This window comes from Narcine bancroftii, chromosome 12 (assembly GCF_036971445.1).
Source record: "Narcine bancroftii isolate sNarBan1 chromosome 12, sNarBan1.hap1, whole genome shotgun sequence".
In the NCBI taxonomy this organism is placed as follows: Eukaryota; Metazoa; Chordata; class Chondrichthyes; order Torpediniformes; family Narcinidae; genus Narcine; species Narcine bancroftii.
In genome coordinates this window covers 82,913,444-82,939,959 of record NC_091480.1, presented here as the reverse complement: position 1 = coordinate 82,939,959, position 26,516 = coordinate 82,913,444, and the positions used below count along the sequence as shown (strand labels likewise).

Below are 26,516 nucleotides of genomic sequence, written 5' to 3'. Positions count from 1 at the left end.
GGTGTAGGTCAATCGGACAGCCCATGGGCTTGTGGGTTGAAAGGGCCTGTTACCGTGCTGTATGGCTAAATTTAAAAAAACTCTTTGGGAATATTAACGATGAAACCAAAGACACTTTGGAATTTCAAGGATCATTCCATATCCTCTGAATAGAACAACTGAGGGGGACCTTTAAAGCACAGTTGTAGTTCATAGACCTGTGAGGAAGGGTTGGGGAATGAGCGTCCAAAAGAGGGAAATAAAAACAAAAGGGAATACAGAAGACTCTCCTCTTTAGTCCAAGTGGAGTTAGAACTCAGAACAGTCTATGAGGTCACTGGCTGAGGCAAAATATATGGACATCGATGGAATGGCAGGTTGGTAAAGACGAGGGAGAAAGAAATACAAACTCAGACTGATATGGTTGCCAAAAGGGAAGTACAAGCGAAGTTAAAAAATAAGGCCACCTACCTGGATTGTGTTCCCAATATTGGCAGCAGTGCTGTGAGAGCATGGTCGTTCCTTGAAGTAATGTTTCAGTGTGATCTGACCCAGAAATGTGTGCATTTGTTTGTCTTCCTGGAGCAACAATACCAAATCCAGAGGACATCTGTTCAAGGTGAGTGGAGGGAAGTTTTGGGGAGAAGTCAGAGGTCAGGTCTTTTTTTTATCTCAGACTGGTGGGCGCCTGGACTGCATTGCCAGGGTGGTGGTGGTGGAAGCTGGTACAAAAGGAATATTCAAAGGACTCTTAGACAGGTACATGGATGTAAGAAAAATAGAGAGTTATGGGTGTGAGGTAGGGAAGGATGAGATTGATGTGGAGCAGATCAGTACAACATTGTTGGGCGAAGGGTCTGTACTGTACTGTATTCTTCTCAGATGGAAGAAGTTGTTTTTCAGATTAAAAAAACTGAATAAAAGCTGCTCTTCATGGTTAAAAGTCTGTAATTTTACAATGTTTCAATTAAAAATTAAACTGAACAACTAAAGCCCCTCAATAAGTATGATGTCAGAAGATTATTTCACGCACTACTTGTATTGAGAATCCCCACTATTAGTTATTACTGTTTAATAGTACGGACAAATTCAATATCTTAAACTTATCACATCCACTTGATCTACTTTCTCCTTATAGTCAGGCCTGTGATCCTGTCATCTCAGTAATTAACACTAGAGTTGAACATGGATTGAAATTGAGCCCCATTTGTTATCCCTGAAACTGCTAATTATATTTTTTTTTAAAAGATTTTGGATTTACATTGCTATATTCAAAGGATAATCAATATTTACCTTTTGGATAGAGTGGAGGTGAAATAAATTGAGGTGTTAAGAATGCACGCAGATCTAAATTGAATAAGTAAGGTGCGAGTGGAAGGAAGATTGTCAAGTCAAGTTTATTGTCATCTGATTGGACAAGTACAACCTGACAAAATAGCATTCTCCGCTCCTCGGTGGAAAACATGCAGACGCACAACCAGACGTAGTACACATATGGACAAACAATCCGTATGCAGGACAGGAATTCACATACTCATATAAATAAATAAATAGATAGATAGAAAGATAAATAAACAAATAGATGGATAAATAAAATAATTAAGACAGACAGATGGGTAAATAATTCTTTTGAGTTAAGAATTAAGGGGCAGAGGTTTAGAGGTAACATGAGGGGGAACTTCTTTACTCAGAGAGTGGTAGCTGTGTGGAATGATCTTCCGGGAGAAATAGTGGCGGCGGAGTCAATTGTATTATTTAAGAAAAGGTTGGACAGGTATATGGATGAGAGGAAGATGGAGGGTTATGGGCATTGTGCAGGGAGGTGGGATTAGAAAGGGGTGTTTGGTTCGGTGCGGACTAGAAGGGCCTAATGGCCTGTTTCCGTGCTATAATTGTTATGTTATGTTAAATGGATAGACAGATGGGTGGGTAAAATGGATGGATGAATGGCTAGATAAATAGATAGGGAGATAAATAAATAGATACATAAATATTACTTGAAAATATGGGAGTCTCAGATGGTTAGTGTGAGCAGTTCTTTTGGTGGTTCACCATTCTCACTGCCCGTGGCAAGAATCTGCTCCTCAGCCTGGTGGTGCTGGCTCTGATATTCCTGTATCTCTTTCCCGATGGGAGCAGCTGGAAGATGCTGTGTGCGGGGTGGAAGGGGTCCTCATAATTTTCAGACAACGATCCCAGTCAATGGCATTATTGGCCTTTATAGATGGGTCTTTTGATTGTGTGATTCCTTGTCTGCAACTATTTGTTGATTTGAGCAGACCATTGCACTTAGGATGTTCTGTTTTACAACAGGACTAAGTGTGAGTTATCTCCGTGTTGAAGCAAATGTGAATGACTTTTTTTGTTTTCAAATCTCTGGAGTGGAATTTGAAGCTGTGAGCATCCAGCTCAGAGATTTGGCAAATTATCTGATGAGTCACAGCTGGTAAAAAGGAATTAGAGACCACAGTGGGAGTAATCTCTGTGCATTTGTCACTTTCAGGGCCAAGCAGATCTACTGAAGCATGCAAAGAATGAAGCACTGGATAACACGAGGCAGATCCACTATGCAGCACAATCTTGTGGTATCAGTAAGAGCAGCTCAACATCTCCAGACCAGTTGCGGCCACGAGGAGCTTTGGAGACCATTCCTGAAAGTGAGAACACAAGTGACAATGGTTCCTGCTGGCAGCAGCAGGCATGGGAATGATAAGAATTTGTACACACACGCTCAGCTCCACTGACAGGTGATTTTGTTGGACATGAATTGGATTTGACAGAGTCATCTAACTGCATTTCATTATGGAAATGGGACACTGATGCTGGGTTTAATCAGTTTTCTGTCAAAAATTTAGGACAACCCAACTCCTGAGATTAAAACAGAAGATGCTGAGAATATTTGGAAGCATCAGTCTGTCCATGGAGGCCCACGTTCTAAGAGAATACTCTGCTTGAGAAAGATCAGGATTGTTACTGAGGGTGGGATGTTATTACTGTACAATAATCCCTTACTCTCTGTGCTCCAAAACCTGACTGTACTTCCATAGGTTCTTGCAATGCAAGAACAGGCTATTTCTCCATTAAAACAAAGAAATGGTGTGGGAACAAAAATTAATTGTTTGACTGAATCATTTTAAGTTCAGAAAAATATTTTGTTTGCTCTTTAGAAGCTGGGTCACATCCATGATTAGAGGCCCAAAACTGGATGGAGAGCACAACTGTTGCCAGTCTCAGGTCTGTGTATGAAATGACCTTTGTGTTGTTCAGGTGCTTATTATAAACCTTGCAAAAAAAGTTCTAGAACAGGTAGAGTATATTTGCTACATTTTGGCTATGAATAGGTGGATAACAAGCCTGGTAATGAGGTCGGAATCTGACTGAAAATGCTAAACAATTGAACAAAATTCCTCCAATGGTTATGTCACTTTCAACCTGAGGTTGAAACTCGAGTTCCATTTCATCACCGGCAAAGGGATAGATTCATTAGTTTAGTGAATAGAAAGAATGTGTTGAAACCATCATGTACTCTCCTACTTCACTTCACTTCACTTCAAAAGGACCTGTCAGATCCAAACATTGTCCCCCTTCCAGTTCTTGTGACTGGGCAATTACTCCATCTAATAATGTGTAATACAACCATGCAAATTAATATTTATGTTTCCCATTTTGAATTTCTAAATAAATTGTTTTGAAAATTCATTTGCATCTTTCTCTCCAGCTGTTGATCAGGGATGAAAGACCTTATTTTACATTAACGGAACTCTTCAGTTTAAAAGTAATAGGGTATAAATGCAATTAATAAATTACAAGGCTGACATGTTTCTAGAGGGTTTTACATCCTCCCGTGTATAAAAAAAAATCAGGCAAACAGATTTTATTTTTTTTGTTGAATTTCTCTGTGATGTCATTGAGCTGCTATGAAAGAAGAAAAAAAACACATTATAAATAAACTAACTGTTCTTCCAACTATGTGAAGTGTGATCCTTGGCACCATTCAAACTCACTGGAAGGACGAAGTTGAAGTCGGACACTGCCATGACCTCGTTGCAGCAGGCAACCAGGCTGTGATTAGTAGGGGCAAAAGAACAATGTTTTCATATTTACTGAATTAGAAAGTACAAAAGACAAAGTTTAAAGAAAATGTGTTTGTACATTTTTCAAGAAAATTTTAAATTCAATCTGAAGAGTCATAACTGGGCAGTCAATGAATGCCAGAGAATTTAGCATGGTCCAGTCCTCTTCCTATTTTCTCACATTTTTGTGAAAACCTAGAAGGGGATAATGAGAATCTCATTCATTCAGAGTTGGTGGGGCGTGAATTTCTTGTTATTTGAGGAGAAACGCTAGTAAGTTGGTCAGAATGACCATCAACATTATGCACCGTTGTTGACTAATGCATAAAGTAGTGGAGTGGAACAAAGAGCATCTCTTACTTTTCCAATGAAAGTTTCCTGAGGTCCACAACAAATCGTTAATTTGAAAATAAATGTCCATTAAAATGCTGGCTCTATGCCTCTCAGAATCTTGAAAACATCTGTTAAGTCACCTCTTATCCTTCTTTGCTCCAAAGAGAAAAGCCCCAGCTCTGCTAACCTTCCCTATTAAGATTTATAAATCCCCTCCATAGCTTCCACATCCTTCCTGTAATGAGGTGACCAGAACTGAACACTAAGTGTGGTCTCACCAGAGATTTGTAGAGTTGCCACATGACCTCTCAACTCTTTAAATCAAATTCTCCCGATGAATGTCCCTCTTCTTCCACACTGTTAAGCATCCAACCATTAACCATGTACTCCGTCTTCAAGTTTGACCTTTCAAAATGCATCACCTCACACATATCAAGATTGCACTCCATCTGCCATTTTTCTGCTCAACTCTGCCTCCTGTTATATCCTTTTGTAATATATGACAATTTTCAACACTATCCACAGCTCTTCCAAACTTCATATAATCCACAAACTTACTAACCTACCCCTCCACTTCATCATCTAGGTCATTTATAAAAATCACAAAGAGCAGGGATCCCAGAACAGATCTCCACAGAACTTCCATAGTCATTGACCTCCAGGCAGAACATTTTCCATCCTCTAATACTCTCTGCTTTCTAGCCAATTCTAAATCCATCCATGGTTCTCATGACTTGGTGAACAAGTCTCTCATGGGGAGACTTTGTCAAACGCCTTACTAAAATCCATCTGCATCACATCTACTGCCCTACCTTCATCAATACAGATTTTCAACGGCAGTGAAAAGTGCTCTCAGAAAAGATATTCCTTAAATGCTAGGATTAAATTTCTACCACATTAGTAGAAGGACTACAATAGTCACAGGATGTTTCCAGTCCAGATTGCAAATGAGACATTAAACTGTTCAGAGTGAAACACGAAAGTCTGCAGACAATGTGATTGTACTAAAAACACACAGAAATCCTCCCCTATAGCCTTTACCTCAACTCTCCCTCTCCTTTCACAGAGCCAAAATCAATTCTCACCTTTCCTCTTATTATATCCAATTAACACATTCTGTTGATCTGGAAACCTCCCCTCTGTCAGTCTTCAGCTTTTATTCTGACACCTTCCTAATACTTTATTTCCTAATACTTTGAAGAGTGGCTCCGGTCCGAAATGTCGGTAATATCTTTACCTCCTTTAGACCCTGCGAGACCTGTTGAGCTTCTCCGTGTGCTTTTATTAGAAGAATGTTCAACCTTGTTGAATGTTTCTGGTAAATTCAGTTTATAATAGCATTAAGGATTCATTTTCACTGTTGTTATGGAGTCCAGAGGACCCCAAAAACCAGCAGTAATAGATATGCACCACGACACAGGGTTACTTAAACAAAACTTGTTTTTAATTATATTTGAACAAGAAAACAGAATTAAACTTTAACTTATTATTTAACCTACCTAACTACTTAATCCCCCCTCTGATACTAAGCGCAGGTGTGTGTAATGTATATTTAAGATAAGAAAAGTTCTTTGGATTACAGTCCAATCTCACTGGTTGCACAGAAGTTAGCATTAACAAAGTTCACCAGCTTTTGGTGCTTAACAGGCAAATAATTACCACTCAGGAAGGTTCTTGTTGGTTTTCAGAGAGAGACTCCTTTTCCAGGACATCTGCAACTGATTCCTTCTCAATCAGTCTTGCTGACGAAACTTGCCTCCTTCAGAGTTCTCCAGATGATCCTCTTTCTTTCAGGTCACCTTTCACACCGCCAGTCTTCTCCTTTGACCAGGCGTCCTTCCAAAGTTTTCCAGCTTGTCCCTCTGGAACAGATTTCTGTATCTCTCCTCTCTATTTCACACCCTTCCTCTCCAAGAGCAAAACCCTTCTCCTCTGCCTGCAAAGATCACATGCTCTCCCAGACAAGTCGATACTTCGTTCCCTCCTGCAAAAAGCATTCTGCAAAAGTCCTGCAAATATTCTGTGTTTTAAACTGTATGTGTGCAAGCTGCTCTAACAATTCCTCCCAAACCACCTCTAAATACTCTGTCACAGAGTAATGCATACACTCTGGGTGTATGCATTTGCCTATGTGCTCCATAGGGGCTGTATTCCAGACATGTGCCATTTGTAGCAATTCATTGACATCTGTGGTGCCAATCTTCAGCTTGGTGCACACTTCACTTCATGCTCCGTAGAGTCCAGAAGTGGGCCCAGGTGTGATAGGGTGAGGAAAGAAGAAAAGGTCAGTGCTCAAGCCTCTGACCAAGGCCTACCGTAGGGTTCCTGAGGACAGAAAATGCAGATTTGGTGCAAAGATCAGCACCATCTTGGCACTCCAGTGCAGGTAAAAAAATGTTAAAATGGATCTGCACATGCATGTCTGTACGTGCAATTGCATGTGTATGGGCAGGTTTGTATATCTGTCACTTATGTGTGGGTCCCTGTGTGTTAGTTAAAAAAAACAAGATGGCACCGGCGACTCACGGGGTATTTCCGCGGGCTACAGAATTCCCATTACTTAAACCTTTAAAATACCGTTGCACTACCAATTAGTGATCATTGTGATGCGCCTGCAGGAAAATGGAATCTCAGGGTTGTATGTGATGTCATGTACGTACTCTGACAATAAATCTAGAAATATGAAATCTAGAAACATAAATATTTCTGAGCAGTATGTGTTCGTGGACACATCCAGCAGAGGGTGCCATATAACCAAATATAAATATAGTTTGAACCATGGTAAATGGCTGATTGTGTACTGGTCAATATGAATGGTGAAAATGAAACTAATTATTCTTGAACTTTAAAGTTGGACCAGAGTAGAAATTGAATCAAAGTTCAAATTTAGATTTGAAGAATATTCAACAGTGACCTTCAATATATACATTAGTGGTTGAAAATGGAAAAATGATGGCTGTGGAGAAAGAGCTTGGACTAATGATAAACTAACAACAACCTCTCACTCAATGTCACCAAATGTTGATGGCTGAGTTCAGGAAGAGAAAATCAGAGTTGTACAATCCAGTGAACATTGGGGAATAGAGGTGGAGAGAGTGAGCAAATTTAAATTCCTGGGAGTCATTAACACAGAGGACCTTTCCTGGACCAAACATACCAATGTCATCATGAAGAAAGCGTGTCAGTGTCTTAACTTCCTCACAAGCTTGTGGAGGTTCAATATACTTCGCAAACCTCATACAGAAGTGTAATTGAAAATGTATGGGGGCGCCAATACCTCTGAATGGGAAGTCCTGCAAAAGGTACTGGACGCAGCCCAATAATACATTGGCAAAACTCTCCCTACCATCAAGGAAATCTATATGGAATGCTGCCATCATCAAGGATCCACACCACTCAGGACATGCTATTGCCAACAGGAAAGAGATACAGTACAGGGGCCACAAGACCTACACCACCAGGTTCAGGGACAGTTGCTTCCTTCGCCATCAGACTCCTAAATAACAGATTCATTTAAGGACTCTTACTTTGTATGTTATTTAAATTTTTAATTTAGACATACAGCACAGTAACAGGTCATTTCAGCCCACAAGCCCGTGCAGCCCAATTACACCCAATTAACCTCCAACACCTCCCCCCCCCGTACATTTTGAATGGTGGGAAGAAACCGGAGTCCCTGGGAAAAACCCACGTAGACACAGGAAGAAAGTACAAACTCCTTACAGACAGCGTGGGATTCGAACCCCGGTCCTGATCGCTGCCACTGTAACAGTGTTGTGCTAACCGCCACGCAAATCTTGTCGCCCATTTACTTATTTTTTTTTCTTCTGTATTTGCAGTTAGTTTGTTTACATTTCTCTCTTTGTTTATATTTCTATTTTTTTTGTATATGTATCATTTTCTTGAGTAGTTTATGCCACTGATAAGTAGAAATTTTGCCTGCCTCGCCGGAAAAAGAATCACGGTTGTATGTGATGTCATGTATGTCCTCTGACAATTACCTTGAACTTAATTGAATGGATCTTACAGGAACAACACAGCTGAATTGCCTCAATGTACTGAAAATAGTATCATTTTTGTTTCTGTTTTGTCCTGGCAAACTTCTCTTCCAATCGTAAATTGAAGGAATGATACATAATGTTATAAATGATATGCAATATGCTCTCACTTCTATTTTACTAAGTCAAGTCACTGCAGTTTGGTTCCCAGTCAGTGCCATGGACATTTGGACATACCCATCAATGAGCATAGAAAATTCATGACAAAAGTGAGAAAGAATTTTACAGGAAAAAAAATTCAGTAACTTTATTGACACTGACAAAATCACTTCAAAGAATATGCTTCCAAAATTACTTCCTTCTGGTAACCTCAACCTGCTTCCCAATTTGTCCTTCAAGTAGGTTTTCAGTTGGTGGTATGCAAACATCGTACCGTGATTTGTACTTCATTTGTTTAAAAAATAATAATTTATTTCCCGAAAAACAATTTTCTATTCTTTTGATCCCTTTTCTCTCCCATTCTCTAAAGGAAAGGTTATCTATTGTGAAAGGGATTAGTTGATTTTGCGTCAATATTAATTTTGGTAGTTGGTAATTAGTTTTATTTTTTCCTTTCTACGTGAATCTTCTTCCAAATGTTGAGCAGATGGTGCAGTGCTGGTGAATTCCCATGTTGCACCAGCTTTTCATCCCACTTGTATAGTATACATTCAGGTACCTTCTCCCCTATTTTATCTAGCTCTAATCTGGTCCAATCTGGTTTTTCCCTTGTTTGATAAAAATCTGATAGATACCTTAATTGTGCTGCTCTATAATAATTCTTAAAGTTTGGTAGCTATAAGCCCCCTTGTTTGTACCATTCTGTTAATTTATCTAGCGCTATCCTCGGTTTCCCCCCTTTCCATAAAAATGTCCTTATTATTTTCTTTAGCTCCCTGAAGAATTTCTCTGTTAGGTGAATTGGTAACTATTGGAATAGGTATCGTATCCTTGGGAAGATATTCATTTTAATGTAATTTACCCTTCTTATCAGTGTTAGTGGTAAATCTTTCCAATGTTCTAAGTCGTCTTGTAATTTCTTCATTAATGGCTGATAATTTAATTTGTATAGATGGCCTAGATTATTATCTAGTCTAATACCTAGGTATCGGATTGCTTGTGTTTGCCATCTGAATGGTGATTCTTTCTTAAATTTTGAGAAATCTGCATTATTCATTGCCATCGCTTCACTTTTATTTGCATTGATCTTGTACCCCGACACTTCTCCATATTCCTTCAATTTCTTATGTAATTCTTTTATTGATATTTCTGGCTCTGTTAAGTATACTGTAACGTCATCTGCAAATAGACTGATTTTATACTCCTTCTCTTTTATTTTTATCCCTCTTATTTTATTTTCTGTTCTTATCAGTTCTGCCAGTGGTTCTATAGCTAATGTGAATATGTGATTACAGACACAATGATAATTAAAAGATTTATAACAAACATGTACATCAAACTGCAAGAGAAAGAGAATGAGGAAACAAGCTGTAAACCCAAACAAAAATGGGAACAAGATCTAAACATAAAGATAAAGAATGAAACATGGGAAAAGCTATGCTCCGGAACTATGAGAAATAGAATAAACACGAGGTTATTCATGATACAATATAATTGGTTACACAGGCTATATATCACGCCCCAAAAGTTAAATAAATGGGACCCAACAGTATCAGACAGATGTTTTCGCTGTAAGAAAGAAATGGGAACAACCGTACATGCAATTTGGGCATGTGAGAAAGTGGAAAAGTTTTGGGAAGATCTAAATCAGGTATTAAATAAAATCACAAAAAGCAACAAACCAAAAAATCCAGAGATCTTTCTTCTAAGTAAAATAAGTAAAGAACTTGGACTTGATTTGAATGGAGCACAAAAAAGATTCATTATGATAGCCTTAGCTGTAGCAAAAAAATGTATTATGTCAACCTGAAAATTAGAAGATAGCCTGAGAATACAGCAATGGTATATAGAAATGAATAAATGTATTCCATTGGAAAAAATAACATATAATTTAAGAAATAACCACAGTATTCAAACAAATTTGGGAACCGTACATGGAACACAACAGAGAAGTCCTACCGCGGCCTCCACCCCCTAAAATGACAGAAGGAGAAGAAGACGAAATGAACTGACCCAGTGTGTAAAAGTAGATGACACAAATTTCTTGTTTATTTTCATTGTGTGATGACATTGTTTAATGGGTTTAATGTATCATATATGTTGAACATTGAGTGGGTGGGAAGGAGGGAGGGAAGGGAGGGGGGAAAAAGGGGAGAAAATGACACTGTATATTCAAGAGGGAAATGTTTGCGTGTATTTTGGTCAGTCTGGTTCATAGTGTGAAAAATAAAAAAAATAAATAAATAAAAAAGAATATGCTTCCAAATCCTTATTTAACCTACTTAATTTTTCATATCAAAGACTAAAAAGGAAACATGGCTAAAATTTGGGGACATGAGACTAGACTTAAACCAGGTAAGTTTTGTTTTGATGTAGACTGTAGCAAAATAACACCAAGTTGAAAATACCTGTAGCTCTAAAATCGAAGCCTTGACTCAGAAAGAAATGAATGAAAAGCAATTAATGTAAAAAGGTTTAATAAGCCTCATCTCTCGGAAGGAAGAGCACATTCCTTTTAGTGATCAGGAGCTAATCAGTGCTAGGTTACAATTTTCTGAGCTAATCAGGTGAAGCTGAATGAGACGAATTTGAAAAGAAGGATAGATAAACTGAAACAAACTGTCTCCCTCTCAAAGGCCCAATAGTCTATTAACAGCACAAATCCAACAGTGACATTGTTATTCCAGATAATATTAGTGCAAAGAGGTTTTCTATTTTCCATTTTTTTCCCCCAATATGAATAGCATAACAACTAATGAATGGCTTTAAATGAAGAAAATTTCTGTGAATCACTTTTGTTCCGGTAGGTTTTAATGGTGCCTTTGTCTGTCAACAAAATGCTGATGAATATAAGGAAAGGAAAACAATATAAATAAAGGATTGAAGAGTTGCTGCTTCTCAGTTCGTCTCATAGAGCGGAACATCTGTGACAAGAACATACCGCTTGATATTTCTGTAAAGGATTCGCGGAGATGGAAGTTGCTGCAATAAAAGTAATGTTCGTGTGTGTGTGGGTGAGAAGGGGGAAAGGTGGGTTTGGGTTGAGGGTTGTGGGTGTAGGAAATCAGGGTGTAGGCATTGGAAATAAACTTAAGGTAAGTAGAAGAAATTTAGAAATTGTGAGAGACTGGATGAAATGGGGGAAAAAAAAACAATATCAACTTTCTATGATTTGTCTTTTGGTGTCAATTTTGTTTCAAACGTGTTTCCTTTGAATTTATTGATAGGAAACCTGGCATTTATATAGCATCTCTCACTGCTTCCCCAGCCCAAGGCGCATAATCACCAGTGTTTGAATGTTTATTGTGTGATTAGTAAGGGATTGCTTAAGTGGGTTGGAAGAAAAAGTTTGAAAAACCACTGTTTTAATCGTACCTCATTGACTCGTTATGTGCACGGTTTCAGAACTCCAAAGAAAATGGGCCAATGACCATTTTTCTCGAACAAAATATTTCAGTAACAATTGGGTCCAGTGCAATGATTCTCACCCTTCCTTTCCCACCCACATCCCACCTTAAGCAATCCCTTACTAATCACAGAGCACCAATGGCATAGGGATTGCTTAAGGTGGAATGTGAGTGAAAAGAAAGAGGTTAAGAACCACTGGTCTAAATGCTACAATTCTGAGCAAAAATACTGAAAGGTCCTAAAATATTAGTTTGAATAAATCTATGTTTTAAATTAATATAAATGCCAAAATTATTGATAAGTATAACATTTGCCCACAGTCACTCTGTGCTTGTTATTCTGGCTTTTTCTTTCATCTTGCATGTTTTTCGTACTGATTTTCCCAGCCCAATGATTCACCGCTATTTGAAATCTACTGTCTTTGCCGACCTTTTAATTGAATCACTTGTCCAATTCCTGTTTTCTTATACGTCCATTCTGATTAATTAGATTTTTATTTCGAATGATTTCCTTGTTTAAATACCCTTGCCTCTTTTTGTAGTCATCCTTTACATTTTGCAGCCTGGCTGCATTCCAGTTTGCTGATCTTTGTTCATCTTTGTCCTTCCCTCCCTCTACTCCACCCTGAGATTTGGAGATGTGTTTGGTGTCACATCCCTGCTGCGATCCATTGCTTTGGCTTAATTTCTATTATTATTAATAACACTTGCAGTGAGTCAAGGATGTTCACATTATTATTAGGTCTGCTCAACTTGAACAAACTTATCACGCAGCAACCAGGAGTGATTCCATGATTGTAGAGGTGGGGCTTTAGCTCGGAAGATGATAATAATGGGTTTAGATACTAAATTAAAACTTAAACATACTGAAAAGAACCATTGAAATCCTGCATGGAAAAATTCTGGATGCAAATTTAGTCTTAAATACAATCCTACAAAATTTAAATTGATAAATTTAAATTTAGACGTACAGCACAGCAACAGGCCATTTTGGCCCACGAGTCTGTGCCACCCAAATTACACAAAATTAACTTACACCCCTGGTACGCTTCGAATTGTAGGAGGAAACTGGAGTCCCTGAGGAAACTTGTTCTGGTCAGCTGCCCTGGCAAAAACAAGTGTATTGAAAACCTCATGTGCTTGAGGTCCCGCCACGGTAAGTAACAATGCAGTCTTCTGCGCATCAGGTTCACTATTGAGTCAAATAGCTTTCAGGTGCACCATGAATCTTTGGTTGAACAGCCTCCACTTTTTGTTGACATTTCCAGTCCAATTTACAGCGTCATAAGTCTTTACACTCTCCATATCTCTGCTGATAACGATTGATTCACACTCCTAGTACCATGTGATGTTTATTTTAGTAAAGACATTTGGGTTCTATTAAAACCACTAGACTTTATTAGCTAAAGAACTCATTCATGACCGTTTGGAGGCATGCATCTTGAATCCACAAAGCTGCAACAAACTAGTCTCCAACTCCCTCTCATGCTAAGGAGTGTCACTAGCACTCTACCACTACACTCCTTATAGAGAGTGCAGGGTTTCACCAATCGCTGGCACTGCCAACCATGCTGCCGATATATATTTAGAGCAGTGCTTTTCAGTACATATTGTTGAATACCCACATATGTGGATACGGCAGCATTATACGAGTCATTTGCATTCCTTTTAGTAGAACCCATCTTCTCTTTAGCAGAGACAAAATACCTCACATATATATTTATTTATTCAGTGATTAGGGAAGAAAATTTTTTTTTAAATGACTCCCACAACATTGTCAAATGTTACAGGAAAAGCTTAATGTATAAAAAAAAAGATACCAATCACACACCAGATGATGACGAGCATTATTCATTTCCTTCTCATGTAATGTCAAATTAGCGGGAGGCACAGTTAGTGTAGCAGTTAGCTCAATGCTGTTACAATGCCAGCAGTTGGGACCAAGGTTCGAACAGGGTGCTATCTGTAAGGAGATTGTATGGTCTTCCCATGTTGGCATGGGTTTTCACCAGGATCTCCGGTTTCCTCCCACCTTCCAAAATGTACCAGGGGTTGTGGTTCAATTAGGTGTAATTGGGCGGCAGGGACTCGTGGGCTGAAAGGGCATGCTAAAGGTAAAAGTTCAATTATTGTCACGTAATACTACATTTAGAATGTAACAGAGATTAAATTTTTTTAACTTTTGTCTACTGTAAGGCAGATAGAGAGTCTCCACTTTGTGTTTCTAGATGGTCTCCCCTCCATGGGGACTAAATTTAAAATTCAGTCAAGCATCAAAAGCAAAACTCTGTGGACACTGAAATCTGGAATAAAATCAGAAAGTGTTGGTGGCACTTAGTAGTAACTGTGTAGAAGGAAAAGAAAGACTTCCATTTCCATCCCTTTCAAATGGTTATAAATTTTAATCGCTATTGTTAGTGTGGAAGAACTTGGGCAGCTCCAGTAAAACCCTTGTTATCCGGAATTCAAGCAGCCGGCATACTCAAGCAACCAATAAAACAAAATTGAGGTAAATAAATAGATAGATTAAATAGGAACAAATGAACATTTATATAAAAATTTTAAATTGTAAAAGTAAATGTTCTCTGAAATAACATGGAAACATTTGGTGAAATGGGGAGTGAATATCCAGCCAGCAGAGGGCCTTGGCCAGGCTTTGCTCCTAGCAGCTGTTTAAATAAAGTTGTGTGAAACAGCAATGGGGTGGTCCAGGATGAAGAGCTGGTTGATGCCACTTGCCATTGGGGTGACTCTCTCAAAGGGTCACTTTATCCCTGCTTAGTAAGAGTTACCCTGGTCAGAGACTTTACCTAGAAACTTGGGAGGTGGGTGGGGGTGGGGGGGGGTGAGTTCATTTTCCATAATGTTATTGTTCATCTTTTGAGCGGCTCCGTGGAGGGAGAGGAACCTGAAGATGCAGTGATGGTTAAATGTTTTCAAAGAACTATTTAAGTTTTATATATTCATGCAAGTGACATTTGTTCAGTGTAAGTACAGAAGAGTATTTTTGTCTTTTAAAATGTTTATTCTTAATCCAAGTGTATTAGTTAGGCATTGGAAATATCACTTATCTGGCATCTACCAATCTCTGTAGGTGCCAAATACCAGGGGTTTTGCTGTACTCTGTACTCGATACTTAGCAAGTTCACAAACACACACACACACACACACACACACACACACACACGCTGTGGTGGTACGCCATTAGGCAGGCAAACCAGCCCTGCTTGTCACGCACGCGGCAGGACAGCTGGCCAAAATGGCGCCATCAGGAGTTTCCTCAGAAGCCCTAGCTTCGGGACCCACGTGACACCCTGGTGACGTCGGGGCCCCCCAGCGCAGTTCTCAGCCAAGTCCGCAGCCAGGCAGACTGCAATAAATCAGTTCTTGCTCACTGAACTCAACCTGTCTGGTTGTGCAATCCTTCCGTTAGCAGTGTAGCCGCCGCTACAATGCATTGTTATAATCAACACATAATCTATTTTTTGTATGATGGTGAGATAAATATTGACCAGGATGCTGGGGACACCTCCCTTGCCCTTCAAAGTAGATGTTCACATTCATCTGAGGGGATATAACATTGTATCTGAACAATAAAGCAGGGTACTCCCAGTAGATATTTGTGTTCATGTAGCAATGAAAATAACATATCAATTCTATTTCAATATACTTTAGTTTTCAATGAACTGAATAACTTAGCTTTATTGCTCATTACAGTCTAGGTTACACTGTCTTATTTCAGCTAAAGTATTTTCTTGCTCTTGCAGAAGACGGGTGTAATTCTAACTCTGGCCCTGCTCTGCTCCCTAGTCATTGCTTCTCCCACTGTCCCTAAGTGCTGTCGCCAGCAAACATGCTCATGTGAACTTATTAATTTCCTTCATGGAAGTGGAAATCATGCAGCTGGCCTCCTTACTTTGGACAAGAGGAAAACAAATGCCCAGGCCTTCCAGAGCCGACTGCACCATCTTCTCCTTGGTCTAGAGAACCAAGCCAATGGCATTCTCACAATGGGCAAGAGACAAGAACCTCAGGGGGTCTCTTTGGCTGACAACATCCCAGAGGCAGCCAGGACCTGTGAAGACATTACTTCCCTGTTGAAGAAGTATTTCAAATGGGATCTTCAGCTGGGGTCAAAGGAGGTGCAAAACTTTACCGAGCCCCAAATGGCTAACATAGGCTGAGAGCCATGGAATCTCTCACACATTTAAAACTGTTTTATCAGCATTGATGATGCCAAGAAACATAGGCATTCATTCTAAATATCTGGTCCTCTTGAATCAATTCACATACACAGTTTTAAGTGGCTGATGGACTTTGCAATGAAACTGCTGCTGTTTGCAAGGAAATTGTGTGAGACCACCATCCCCTCTAAGAAGGTGAATGTTTGTATATGTGGCTCCTAGATTGGAAATCTGAGTGTACAGCAATTAAAGTTGCATTTTTAGATTCACTGCAACCAATGGGCTGTTTCCTTTTTGAAATGTTTCCATCCTAATGCAGGAACATCCGACGTTGCGAAACTGGAGCATTCCCAAGAACCTCTCGTCAGCCAAAATGGCGTGAAGTGAAGAAGCGATGACCACTGATCTCCATGGGAAATGTTTTGAACATACCCAGACCCAAAAAAATAACCTTCAAAATCATACCTAATAACATATAAAACCTAAAATAACACTAACATTTATTAAAATCTGGACTGATGTGATAAATACACATCCTTTAAAGTAAAAATTTACTTAAGCTCTGGCCAGAGCCCCCACCCCCCATTCAGTGCTGCTGCTGCCATCCCGAACATACAAGGATACAAGGAAAGCACACTTGTTTCTTCTACGCTTGGTACACTCGGTCCATGGGGTGGGTAACACCAACCCTAGTGATGCCACTGGGTGGGAGGTACAGGAGAATGGGATGGAGGAGGGAGAGAGGAAGAGGGTCATCTATCTATTGACATCTCATCATAGTTCTCGGGGAAGGAGCTGCTCGGGAAGGGCGCGCAGTCTCTATAAAAGCTTGCTGCTTTCATAACATCCTTTTGTAAAAGTGAACACAGGTTTCTTTGTAAAAGAGAATCTGAGTAAAGCGGGGTATACCTGTACTCTGCTTAGGAACCTTGCACACTTTGGGGCAATAGATTCAGACAGTTATCGTGTGGATGATAAATGCCCAGTCTGCAGTTCGACAACATGACTGTATTTCCCAAGAATTTCTTGGGACCCAATGAGCCTTTTATGCTCAGCACATCCCTACCATGACGTCTCGACTTACTTGGGAAAAATCTACCAGCACTATATAATGCTCCATAGAGCAGGTCCTGAACTATTAAAGCCGACTAAGCCAAATCACAGCCTGACACCTGAATTCAAAGCCTTTTAAAAAATTTATCAGATTACAAAACATCTTTTAAAAATATTAAACATTTTAAAAGAACAAAACATTTAAAATACAGTAAAATCCCCGTTATCGGAATTCAAGCAACCGACAACCTCAAACAACTGCCAAAAAATAATTGCGGAAAATAAATAGGTAACAAATGTGAAAGTTTAAAATTGGTGCCCCTCTATCGGTCAGTTGGCCAATCCACACAACACGCAGTCTCAAGCAGCTGGGAACTTCCACTTATCCAGCATCTACCAATCCCCAAGGGTGCCGGATACTGTTTTTTTTTACTGTACTAGAAATACTTAAAATTAATTATTTAATAGATTTAATTTCTTGTAAAGGACAGTGATAATATGGATACCTGCCATTTCATAACTTGGCCACAGGATGTCACCTGTGGCCACTCACTCTATTTTCTTCAGCTTGGCTTCGCGGACGAAGATTTATGGAGGGGTATGTCCACGTCTGCTGCAGGCTCGTTGGTGACTGACAAGTCCGATGCGGGACAGGCAGGCACGGTTGCAGCGGTTGCAAGGGAAAATTGGTGGGTTGGGGTTGGGTGTTGGGTTTTTCCTCTTTTGTCAGTGAGGTGGGCTCTGCGGACTTCTTCAAAGGAGGTCGCTGCCCGCCGAACTGTGAGGTGCCAAGATGCACGGTTGGAGGCGAGATCAGCCCACTGGCGGTGGTCAATGGGGCAGGCACCAAGAGATTTCTTTAAGCAGTCCGTGTACCGCTTCTTTGGTGCACCTCTGTCTCGGTGGCCAGTGGAGAGCTCGCCATAGAGCACGATCTTGGGAAGGCGATGGTCCTCCATTCTGGAGACGTGACAGTTGGGTCTTCAGCAGCGTGGATTCGATGCTTGCGGACTCTGCCAGCTCGAGTACTTCGATGTTGGTGATGAAGACACTCCAATGAATGTTGAGGATGGAGCGGAGACAGCGCTGATGGAAGTGTTCTAGGAGTCGTAGGTGATGCCGGTAGAGGACCCATGATTCAGAGCCGAACAGGAGCGTGGGTATGACAACGGCTCTGTACACGCTGATCTTTGAGTGTTTCTTCAGGTGGTTGTTTTTCCAGACTCTTTTGTGTAGTCTTCCAAAGGCGCTATTTGCCTTGGCGAGTCTGTTGTCTATCTCGTTGTCGATCTTTGCATCCGATGAAATGGTGCAGCCCAAAATACATAATTAAAGGTCTCAGTGAGCTAACCTAGTATAACGTGCAAACACATAGCTTAGCCAAACTAAGAAAGAAGGCTCTCGAGATTGATTCCGGCTTTCTGCTGGGCTACAAGAGTAAGCTTAATTTGGAAAGAGATAATTGGTTGAATTCTTGCTTGGGGTTGAACCAATCGGGATGGAGTTAAGATGGGTGAAAGCAGGGGCATGGACCAATAGAATGCTAAATTGTTGCTGCCTACATTTACACATACATGTTGAGACCAATAGCTTTAGCCACTTATGAAATCATACTGTAAATTTGTTGCTAATAATGTCAAGCATTAACCCTGTAATTAAAATACCTTCGTGATTTGTGGCACTGTAACATTTCTTGAAACAAGTTCTGCAATAGACAGTTCTCATAACAAAACAAAAAGTTGAATTAACTAGAGAAACTCAGCAGATCCCACAGCATCCCTAGGAGGCAAAAATATAAAACCAATATTTCAGGCCTGAGTTCTCTGTCAAGATATGAGCAAAAAGCAGGCAGGAGCTTGAATACAAAGGAAGGGGGAGAATGAGCAGGGGGAGGAGCACAGGCCGACATCTAAGAGGCCTTAGTTGTCATGGGCATGAGGGCAGGGGAGAAAAGCTAAGAATCAATTGGGGGAGGGGGTAGTTCTGTGAATGCAGAGTTTCTGTGAAAGGAAACAGAGGAATAAAAGTTGAAACCAAAGTGAGAGACAAAGGTGTTAGTGTCAGAGAACAATGAATTTCTTAACATCAGGTCGACAGGGAAGAACTCCAAAGTGAAGAGAACATGATTAAAGGTGCCCTGCAGGACAAGTTCAGATGTGAGTATTCTTTCCATTTCCCAATCTGCAAATTGTGGTAAACCCCTGTCTGTAAGGGCACACCCCTGGGCTGGCTGTACCCTGTGGCTCCTCCCACAGACTCCTAAATAAAGGTGCCTGTTCCACAGCCCCCTCCCCAGTTCAGGACAATTGACCAGCATGGACGTGCCTCCATTTTATTGTGAATAAAAGCCTGTTAGTTTTGCACAACGTCCAATCTTTTGGAGTTATTGATGGGGCATCACGAATCCCTGCTTCTAATCAGAAATGTGTCTCACAACATTGCTTGAGTTGGGTGATTTTCTACACTAGATGGCAGGCTATTCCATGCAGTGATCTCTGAAAAAGTTACTGAAGATACATGTTAGATGCTGAATCATCGGAATGGTAGTTGTGCATTGAAAGTGAAATTGTTTATGAAATGGCAAAAGCTATACTTTCACTGTAATTACTTTGCAGCATTTATAAGCAATGTGTTCTAGTGTAAATTTCTCTAAACTAGATACTCCCAATGAATTGACTGTAATGCTGCTCCAGTTCAAGGGGTTAAAGGAGAAGTGGTCAGTGAGAAAACTAAGTTTACAGTCAGGACGCAAACGGTCAGCAAGTTAGAGCAGAAAAGAAACAATGGATCAATAGAAACAAAACTCTCGATGTGGATCCATTGGGAATTTCAGGAAGCCAAGACTATATTTGTTTTTAAATAGTCCCTTAAACTAAGAAGAGTTGTTTCTTAACCAGATCTGTGTGTTCTGGGTAGCCTTATGTGGGATCTGCAGTTTCTGCCCAGGGTGTGTAGCATTGATAAAAGCTCATACTTGAATGGAGGGAGAATTAATGCTTTTATTAGCTTACAACACAAGTAGGTTTCATGAACAGGCTTCAGAGGGGTTCTGGGTTTAGATGGGAAATCCGGGTTATATGAAGCCCCCAGGGGGAGGAGCCAGGAGGCAGGACCAGTCGTTAGTACAAGACACTTCTAGTGAATCCCAGTTCACTACAGGGTGGGACGAGGTGTTTAGCAGGATGGGTTGCATGGAAAGATGTGAAAATTGCAGCAATTCTTTTAACATTGGGTGGTTGTTTCATAGCAGCAAACACATTGACTTAATAGGGGATATTTTCCAATTACAAGAGGGTCATGAATGATTGGAGACCAGGTTCAGCTGGATGAACTACAATGTGTACACACCTCCCTCCCCCCACCTTACCCCCACAATCACACATACACACAAACATACACACACAAGCGCACACACATTTGCAGACACTCAAAGACAAGCTGTCAGCCAGATAGATACACTCATACATGTACAGACATACGTACACACACACAAGCACACAGGTAGACAGACTCTCAGGCAAACAAGGTGACACCTGCACACAGACAAACAAACGCACACATTCAGATAAATGGCTACTCACAGACAAACACATGCTCATGCATACACTCACACACACCTTCCACTGTTCACCTTGTAACCTCCTCCTTCCTTCGTCTCAGCTAGCGTTCCTCCTAAGCCTTATTCACACATGTCTTTCCATTTCTACTTCTCCCTTCTCTTCTACAAACATCTATTCCTCTCCCCTAGCCTTCCTCTTCCACTTCCCTTTCTCCTTTGATCTTGTGAAAATTAATGAACATACATTTCTAAATAATCCATTCAGTACCTCGTGGCAAAAGCAGAAAACAAGATTCTTTGGTGAACGTAACCAATTATAAACAGTGTGTAAAAAAAAAGAACCTTCTAAACCTAAACGTCTGCACTGAAGGAATCGGAAACTGTGCTTGAACTCTAACAAACCCTTGGCACCTTGAGAAAGCAGAGCAGAAAATGGGTGGTACAGTTAGCACAAAGCGATTACGGCACCAGAGACCCAGAGCACCCCACACAGAGTGCTTTCTCTTTACTGGACGAGATCAGAGACGAGAGATCCAATTAAAGTGTTGGTTTAAATTAACTCATGGAATCACTGATTTTTCTCACCACAAGACAATTTCAAAGGACCTATTCTGCTTTTTTATAAAATCTAGTCCAGCTCTAATTATCATCAAATATTATGTACTTCTAATGAAAGAACTAAACTTACTCGAGACTTACTTGAGAGTAAATGAAAATCAAACCCTGCAAATCCTGGTGACCTGAAAAGAAAGCAGAAAAAGCTCCAAATATTCAGCAGTGGGGAAAATAGATGGAGCCAGAATTTCACAGTAATTAATGGCATTCAGATCCAGGATCCTGGATCTGAAATATTAAATCTGTTTCTCTTTCCATAGATGCTGCATGACCTGCTGATGTTCTTAGAAACTGACAATCTGCCTTTCATAAATTGATGTTGCCTGGTAATTAAATCCTTTCCTCATTAAAGGTACTTAAACGAATGATTTGTAAGCAAATGTTTTTTTATTCATGTTAATCAATTTGAGTCATTAAATATAAATTAAGTACTATTGAACTTTGCAACAATGTTGTCCATTATTGCAAACCAATGGCCAATCTTAAAAACAAATTTGCAAATGATTAAAAAGATCCATGTGCTCTGGAACTATTCAGGCTTCATGGTGATCGATGCATTTGAAATACCAAGCTGAATTTCTTCACTGGACTTTGCAAAGTAATTAATTGCTAATTTATTTCAAGACCCGTTGATTTAGGACACTTAAACAGGTGGAATATGGCCATCTGTTAAATGAGCTCCAGATGCAAGGCCCAATGAGGCAAAACATTCTCCCTGTCTCATTATATCCATAGTGTCCATGATTCTCCTTTAGGAAAACTCTGGAGTGGAAAATGGAATAAAAGCTTCCTCTAAGGTTTTCAAATTTTTTATTTCCACTCAAATACCATTTCAAGGTGTTCTGTGATTAGTAAGGGATTGCTTAAGGTGGTATGTGAGTGGGAAGGGAAGGTTGTGAGCCCCTGCTCTCAACCCAATTAAGAGATAAACAAGCTAGAAGGAAGCTAACAACCAGTGAGATATTAAGTTAGCTAACATCTCACTCATCTCACACACTCAATGATCCTCTGCATTTTTTAAATATTTAAGTTCAATTTTATTTACAGCACAGGAGAAGCCTATTCAGACCAATTAAATCCATGACACCCAATTACACACAAATTAACCTACGTTTTGGATAATGAGAGAAAACCTACACAGGCATGAGAAGAACATGCAAACTCCTTACAGGGAGTGTCAGATTCAAACCCAGGACTCTGGTGCTCTAATAGCATTGGGTTAACCACTATGCGATCTGTGCAGCCCATTTTCTTCCACCTTTCAACATCATGTCAACACACACTCCCCTCCCAACTCTTTTCCGCATTCCATTGGGGCCATTCCTGCCACAATTCCCGGCTCTCAAGCCTGCTAACATCCACTCTCCTTCTCACAGCATTTCTTATTGTCTTGTATCTTTCCTTACCTATCCAAGGATCCAAACATTCCTCTCTGATGAAGCAGTGTACTTTTTCCAGTGCTAATAATGAGGGTTACTGATTCTTTCTTGAAATTTACACATCCTGAAGACATGCAGGTTGGTAGGATAGTTCAATCTTCCCCTAGGGTGTAGCTGGATGTTAGAATTTCGGGGTGGGGAAATTGATGGGAATGTGGGGAATATAAAATGAGCTTAGTTTAAAAGGGGCTTGATGGGTGATGTGGACACATAGGGCCAGTTAAAATTCTCGAAGAGCCTGCTGTGTTCTGGAAGGACATCACCCAGACTAGAACGAGGAGTGGTGGATTTAAAATAAAAGGTTAGACCTTATGGGACTAAAATGAGAGAATGTTCTTCACTGAGAGTGGTCAATACTTGGAACATAATAATAATCACAGCAGACTTGTCACCTGCATGTTAAAACAGTGAATGACATTTCCCAAATTGCCAAAAATTTCCTTTACCAAGTGACAGGCTGAGCAAAACCTGTCCATTTCAGATCTTGAGAATCCAGTCTGAGATCTACAACTAACCTAACAGAATTGTACTCTTCCTTTCCACACCAATAGTATCCAACATTCCAAAAAAGATCAAGAATTATTTGTTTTGTGATTTAAAAAAAAATCCCTCTCCTAAACCATAAACCAAAAGAAATCATGAATGTTATTGTAAAAGTGATTGCATGTTTCAAAGTGCAAAATGGAATAAAATCTTCCTCTAAGGCAGTGGTTTTCAAACTTTTTCTTTCCATTCACCTGCAACCTTAAATAATCCTTATGCCACAGGGGCTCTGTGATTAGGGTAAACTACTATTTTATTTCTACCTCATTGACTCGTTATGTGCACAGTTTCAGGTCTCCAAAGGAAATGGGCCAATGGCAATTTTTCTCAAGCAAAATATTTCAGTAATAATTGGGTCGAGAGCAGGAGTTCACAACCTTCCCTTCCCACTCACCTTAAGGAATCCCTTACTAATCACAGAGCACCTATGCATAGGGATTCCTTGAAGTGGTATCTGAGTAGAAATTAAAAAATTGAAAACCTTAGAGGAAGCTTTTATTCCATTTTCCACTCCAGAGTTTTCCTAAAGGAGAATCATGGACACTATGGATAGAATGAGACAGGGAGAATTTTTTGCCTCATTGGGCCTTACATCTGGAGCTCATTTAATCTGCTCTCCCAGAAATGTGGGGTTTTTTAACCAATTTTAACCAATTTTTTTACTTTTCAATCTGGAGACATTGGCTGCATTTAGAATGTGGTTCTCTTCGTTTGAACTCTCCCTTGGCACTACAGCTAAGCCAAATTAGCGAAGGGGATCTCGCTATGTGTTGGAAGACTGTTTCTAACTTGAAATTATTGGCACAGTTTACAAATCTTATGTCCTTAAATATGGCTGCTTCCCAATTTCCTGAATTTCAATGTTCAAAGGCAGAACCCTAGATTTTACAGGTACCTGCACTTGGAATTTAACCCTTTCTTCTTCAGGCTGTACTGATTACTTATTGTTCATTATAATCAAACCCTAATGCCCAACTTGGTAGAATGTCCCTTTCACCCAGTCATGTAGGGCATCAACCAGTTGCCTTGAAGCTTATATTGGGAGATGGCATGCTAGCAATGATTTCCTTCACTTAATCAATTGTCCCTTTTCCACTGGCTCCCTGTCCCAGGAATTTACTGGGGCATGGCCTAGTGGAAAAGGAACACTGTCCAAATGCTGGCGTCATTTCACTTCGGGGATTAACCACCTCTACCCCGACTCATATCCCTGGCGTTTGCCGACGCTGATAAAACCAGTGGAAAAGGGACAGCAGTTGAAGGCAGAACCCTCCGATCCCCGGGGATGCGTGTGTTCAAAGGAAAAGCAATTAGCGTCCCAGTTAAGGGCAGCCCAGTGGAAATGGCACAAAGGGCTTCCTATCCTGGGGAGGGGGGGAACACTGCACAGCCAATTAAGTGGGATGCCAGTGGAAAAGGGTCTAATGTTTGATTTTTTTTTCTCTTCCCTAAGTTAATCAATAGTGTCGCCCATACCTTCCCTCACTTAGTCAATAACCACTGCCCTGCCCCACAAGCTGGTTGCACACCATTCCCTTCCATAAAGAGTTTTTATTACGAGTTTTTCACTCAAACTTTGAAGACAAATCACTTTGGCCTTTAAAATAAAAATCACGCAGCGTTGAAAAGAAATCCTGTTGATCTCTCCCCCCCCAAATATTTCTTTTCACATGTAAAGTAGGAGAGGTTGGGTGAAAGAAGGGGAGGAGAAAAGGACGCGTTGGTACAGTCGCCAGTGAGTCACATCGGTCCCGTGCGATGGCTGTGATCCGGGACTGCTAGGGAGGGGGGGGGGCTGTGATCCGAGACTGCTAGGGAGGGGGGGCTGTGATCTGGGACTGCTAGGGAGGGGTGGGAGGGGGGGCTGTGATCCGGGACTGCTAGGGAGGGGAGGCTGTGATCCGGGACTGCTAGGGAGGGGGGGCTGTGATCCGGGACTGCTAGGGAGGGGGGGCTGTGATCCGGGACTGCTAGGGAGGGGGGGCTGTGATCCGGGACTGCTAGGGAGGGTGGGGGGGCTGTGATCCGGGACTGCTAGGGAGGGGGGGGGGCTGTGATCCGGGACTGCTAGGGAGGGGGGGGGAGTGAGTGCCAGAGGGTGCTGCAATCTGATGGAGTGTTTGGGGGGCGAGGCAGCCCCGAAAGATGGAGACGACGAGGGCTTTGAATTGCTGCACCGAGGAGCAACTAATGACTAATGACGGTGATGGATTGGGAAGGGCAGCATGTGATGCACTGAGAGCTGGTTTCAGCGCTGTTGCTCGGAGTCTGTGATCCCTTGCAGCGGAAAGTTCAGGCTGCCGCTTCTGGCCAACTTCGCTCTGCAATGGGCTAGTTTTAAAGTGATTAAAGAACAGACTGGCCGACGGAGGGGGAAAATGCCTATTATCAAAGGCTTGCTGGCGCCTCAAAATACCTTTTTAGACACCATCGCAACACGGTTTGATGGAACACGTAAGTGTGAGACGGCAATGAATGGGCGATTTTGGCGCAGGTTTGGCTATTAGTTTAAGTTGATGAAATGTTGGCGGGCAATGGAGACATCCCGACTGCATTTCCCGCCTGCAGCAGGAGATCAACCCGCCTTCCCTGGGGTTTTATTCCGTTCCTTTGCTGGAAGTTCTGCTTGTGCGTGTCCATGGGGGCTATTCCGTTTCTGGGGGGGTCTAAACTAACACACCGACTTCACAAAGTGGAAAAACAAACTCCTTGTTTGGCGGTTGCTTTGCCCCGCGGGAGAACCGAACGCGTGGTAAACAGCTCCGGGCTGGGGTTCTGGGAGCCCGCGTTGCCTCAGTTGCGCTTCCAGGGGATCATTTCTCTTTCGATCCGGACAAAACCCCGGTCCTGTTTTCCCCCACCCCCCTCTCTCCCCGGAACACTGGGACGGGATGTCCCTCTCCCCTCCTGGCGTGTGCAACCCTCGCCGCTGGAGTTCGAGCTTCACCCTTCGGCCCATCTTTGGAGATGTCGCGACTGGTCCTGCGCCGGCGGAGATGGCAGATTGGCGCCCTTTCAGGACCATGGACAGGGAAGTGCGGTCGGCTGGGACTTTGCAAACGCACGGAAAGAGCTTCATTCAAACGAATGTTTCTCCCCCTCCCTTCACGACTTGCCTTCCAAATCTCCGAAATCCAATTAACCGTAGCATTTCCATCTTGCGCTGATTTCATA

The 26,516-nt window shown here is 41.1% G+C and overlaps 2 protein-coding genes across 3 annotated transcripts in view; both read left to right on the top strand.

Moving 5' to 3' along the window:
• LOC138747732 (inactive phospholipase C-like protein 2) overlaps positions 1-3,678 on the top strand; it is a 190,444-nt gene extending 186,766 nt beyond the window's left edge. For both annotated transcript variants that reach the window (XM_069907246.1, XM_069907247.1), the window contains one exon: positions 2,483-3,678. In XM_069907246.1, the coding sequence (XP_069763347.1) occupies positions 2,483-2,689 (207 nt within the window). In that variant the 3' untranslated portion in view covers positions 2,690-3,678. The remainder of the gene's footprint in view (positions 1-2,482) is intronic.
• A 22,042-nt stretch (positions 3,679-25,720) lies between these two features.
• Positions 25,721-26,516, top strand: part of LOC138746674 (voltage-gated delayed rectifier potassium channel KCNH4-like) — a 172,920-nt gene continuing 172,124 nt past the window's right edge. Inside the window, exon 1 of the mRNA XM_069904963.1 lies at positions 25,721-25,796. Coding sequence (XP_069761064.1) covers positions 25,721-25,796 — 76 coding nt within the window. The remainder of the gene's footprint in view (positions 25,797-26,516) is intronic.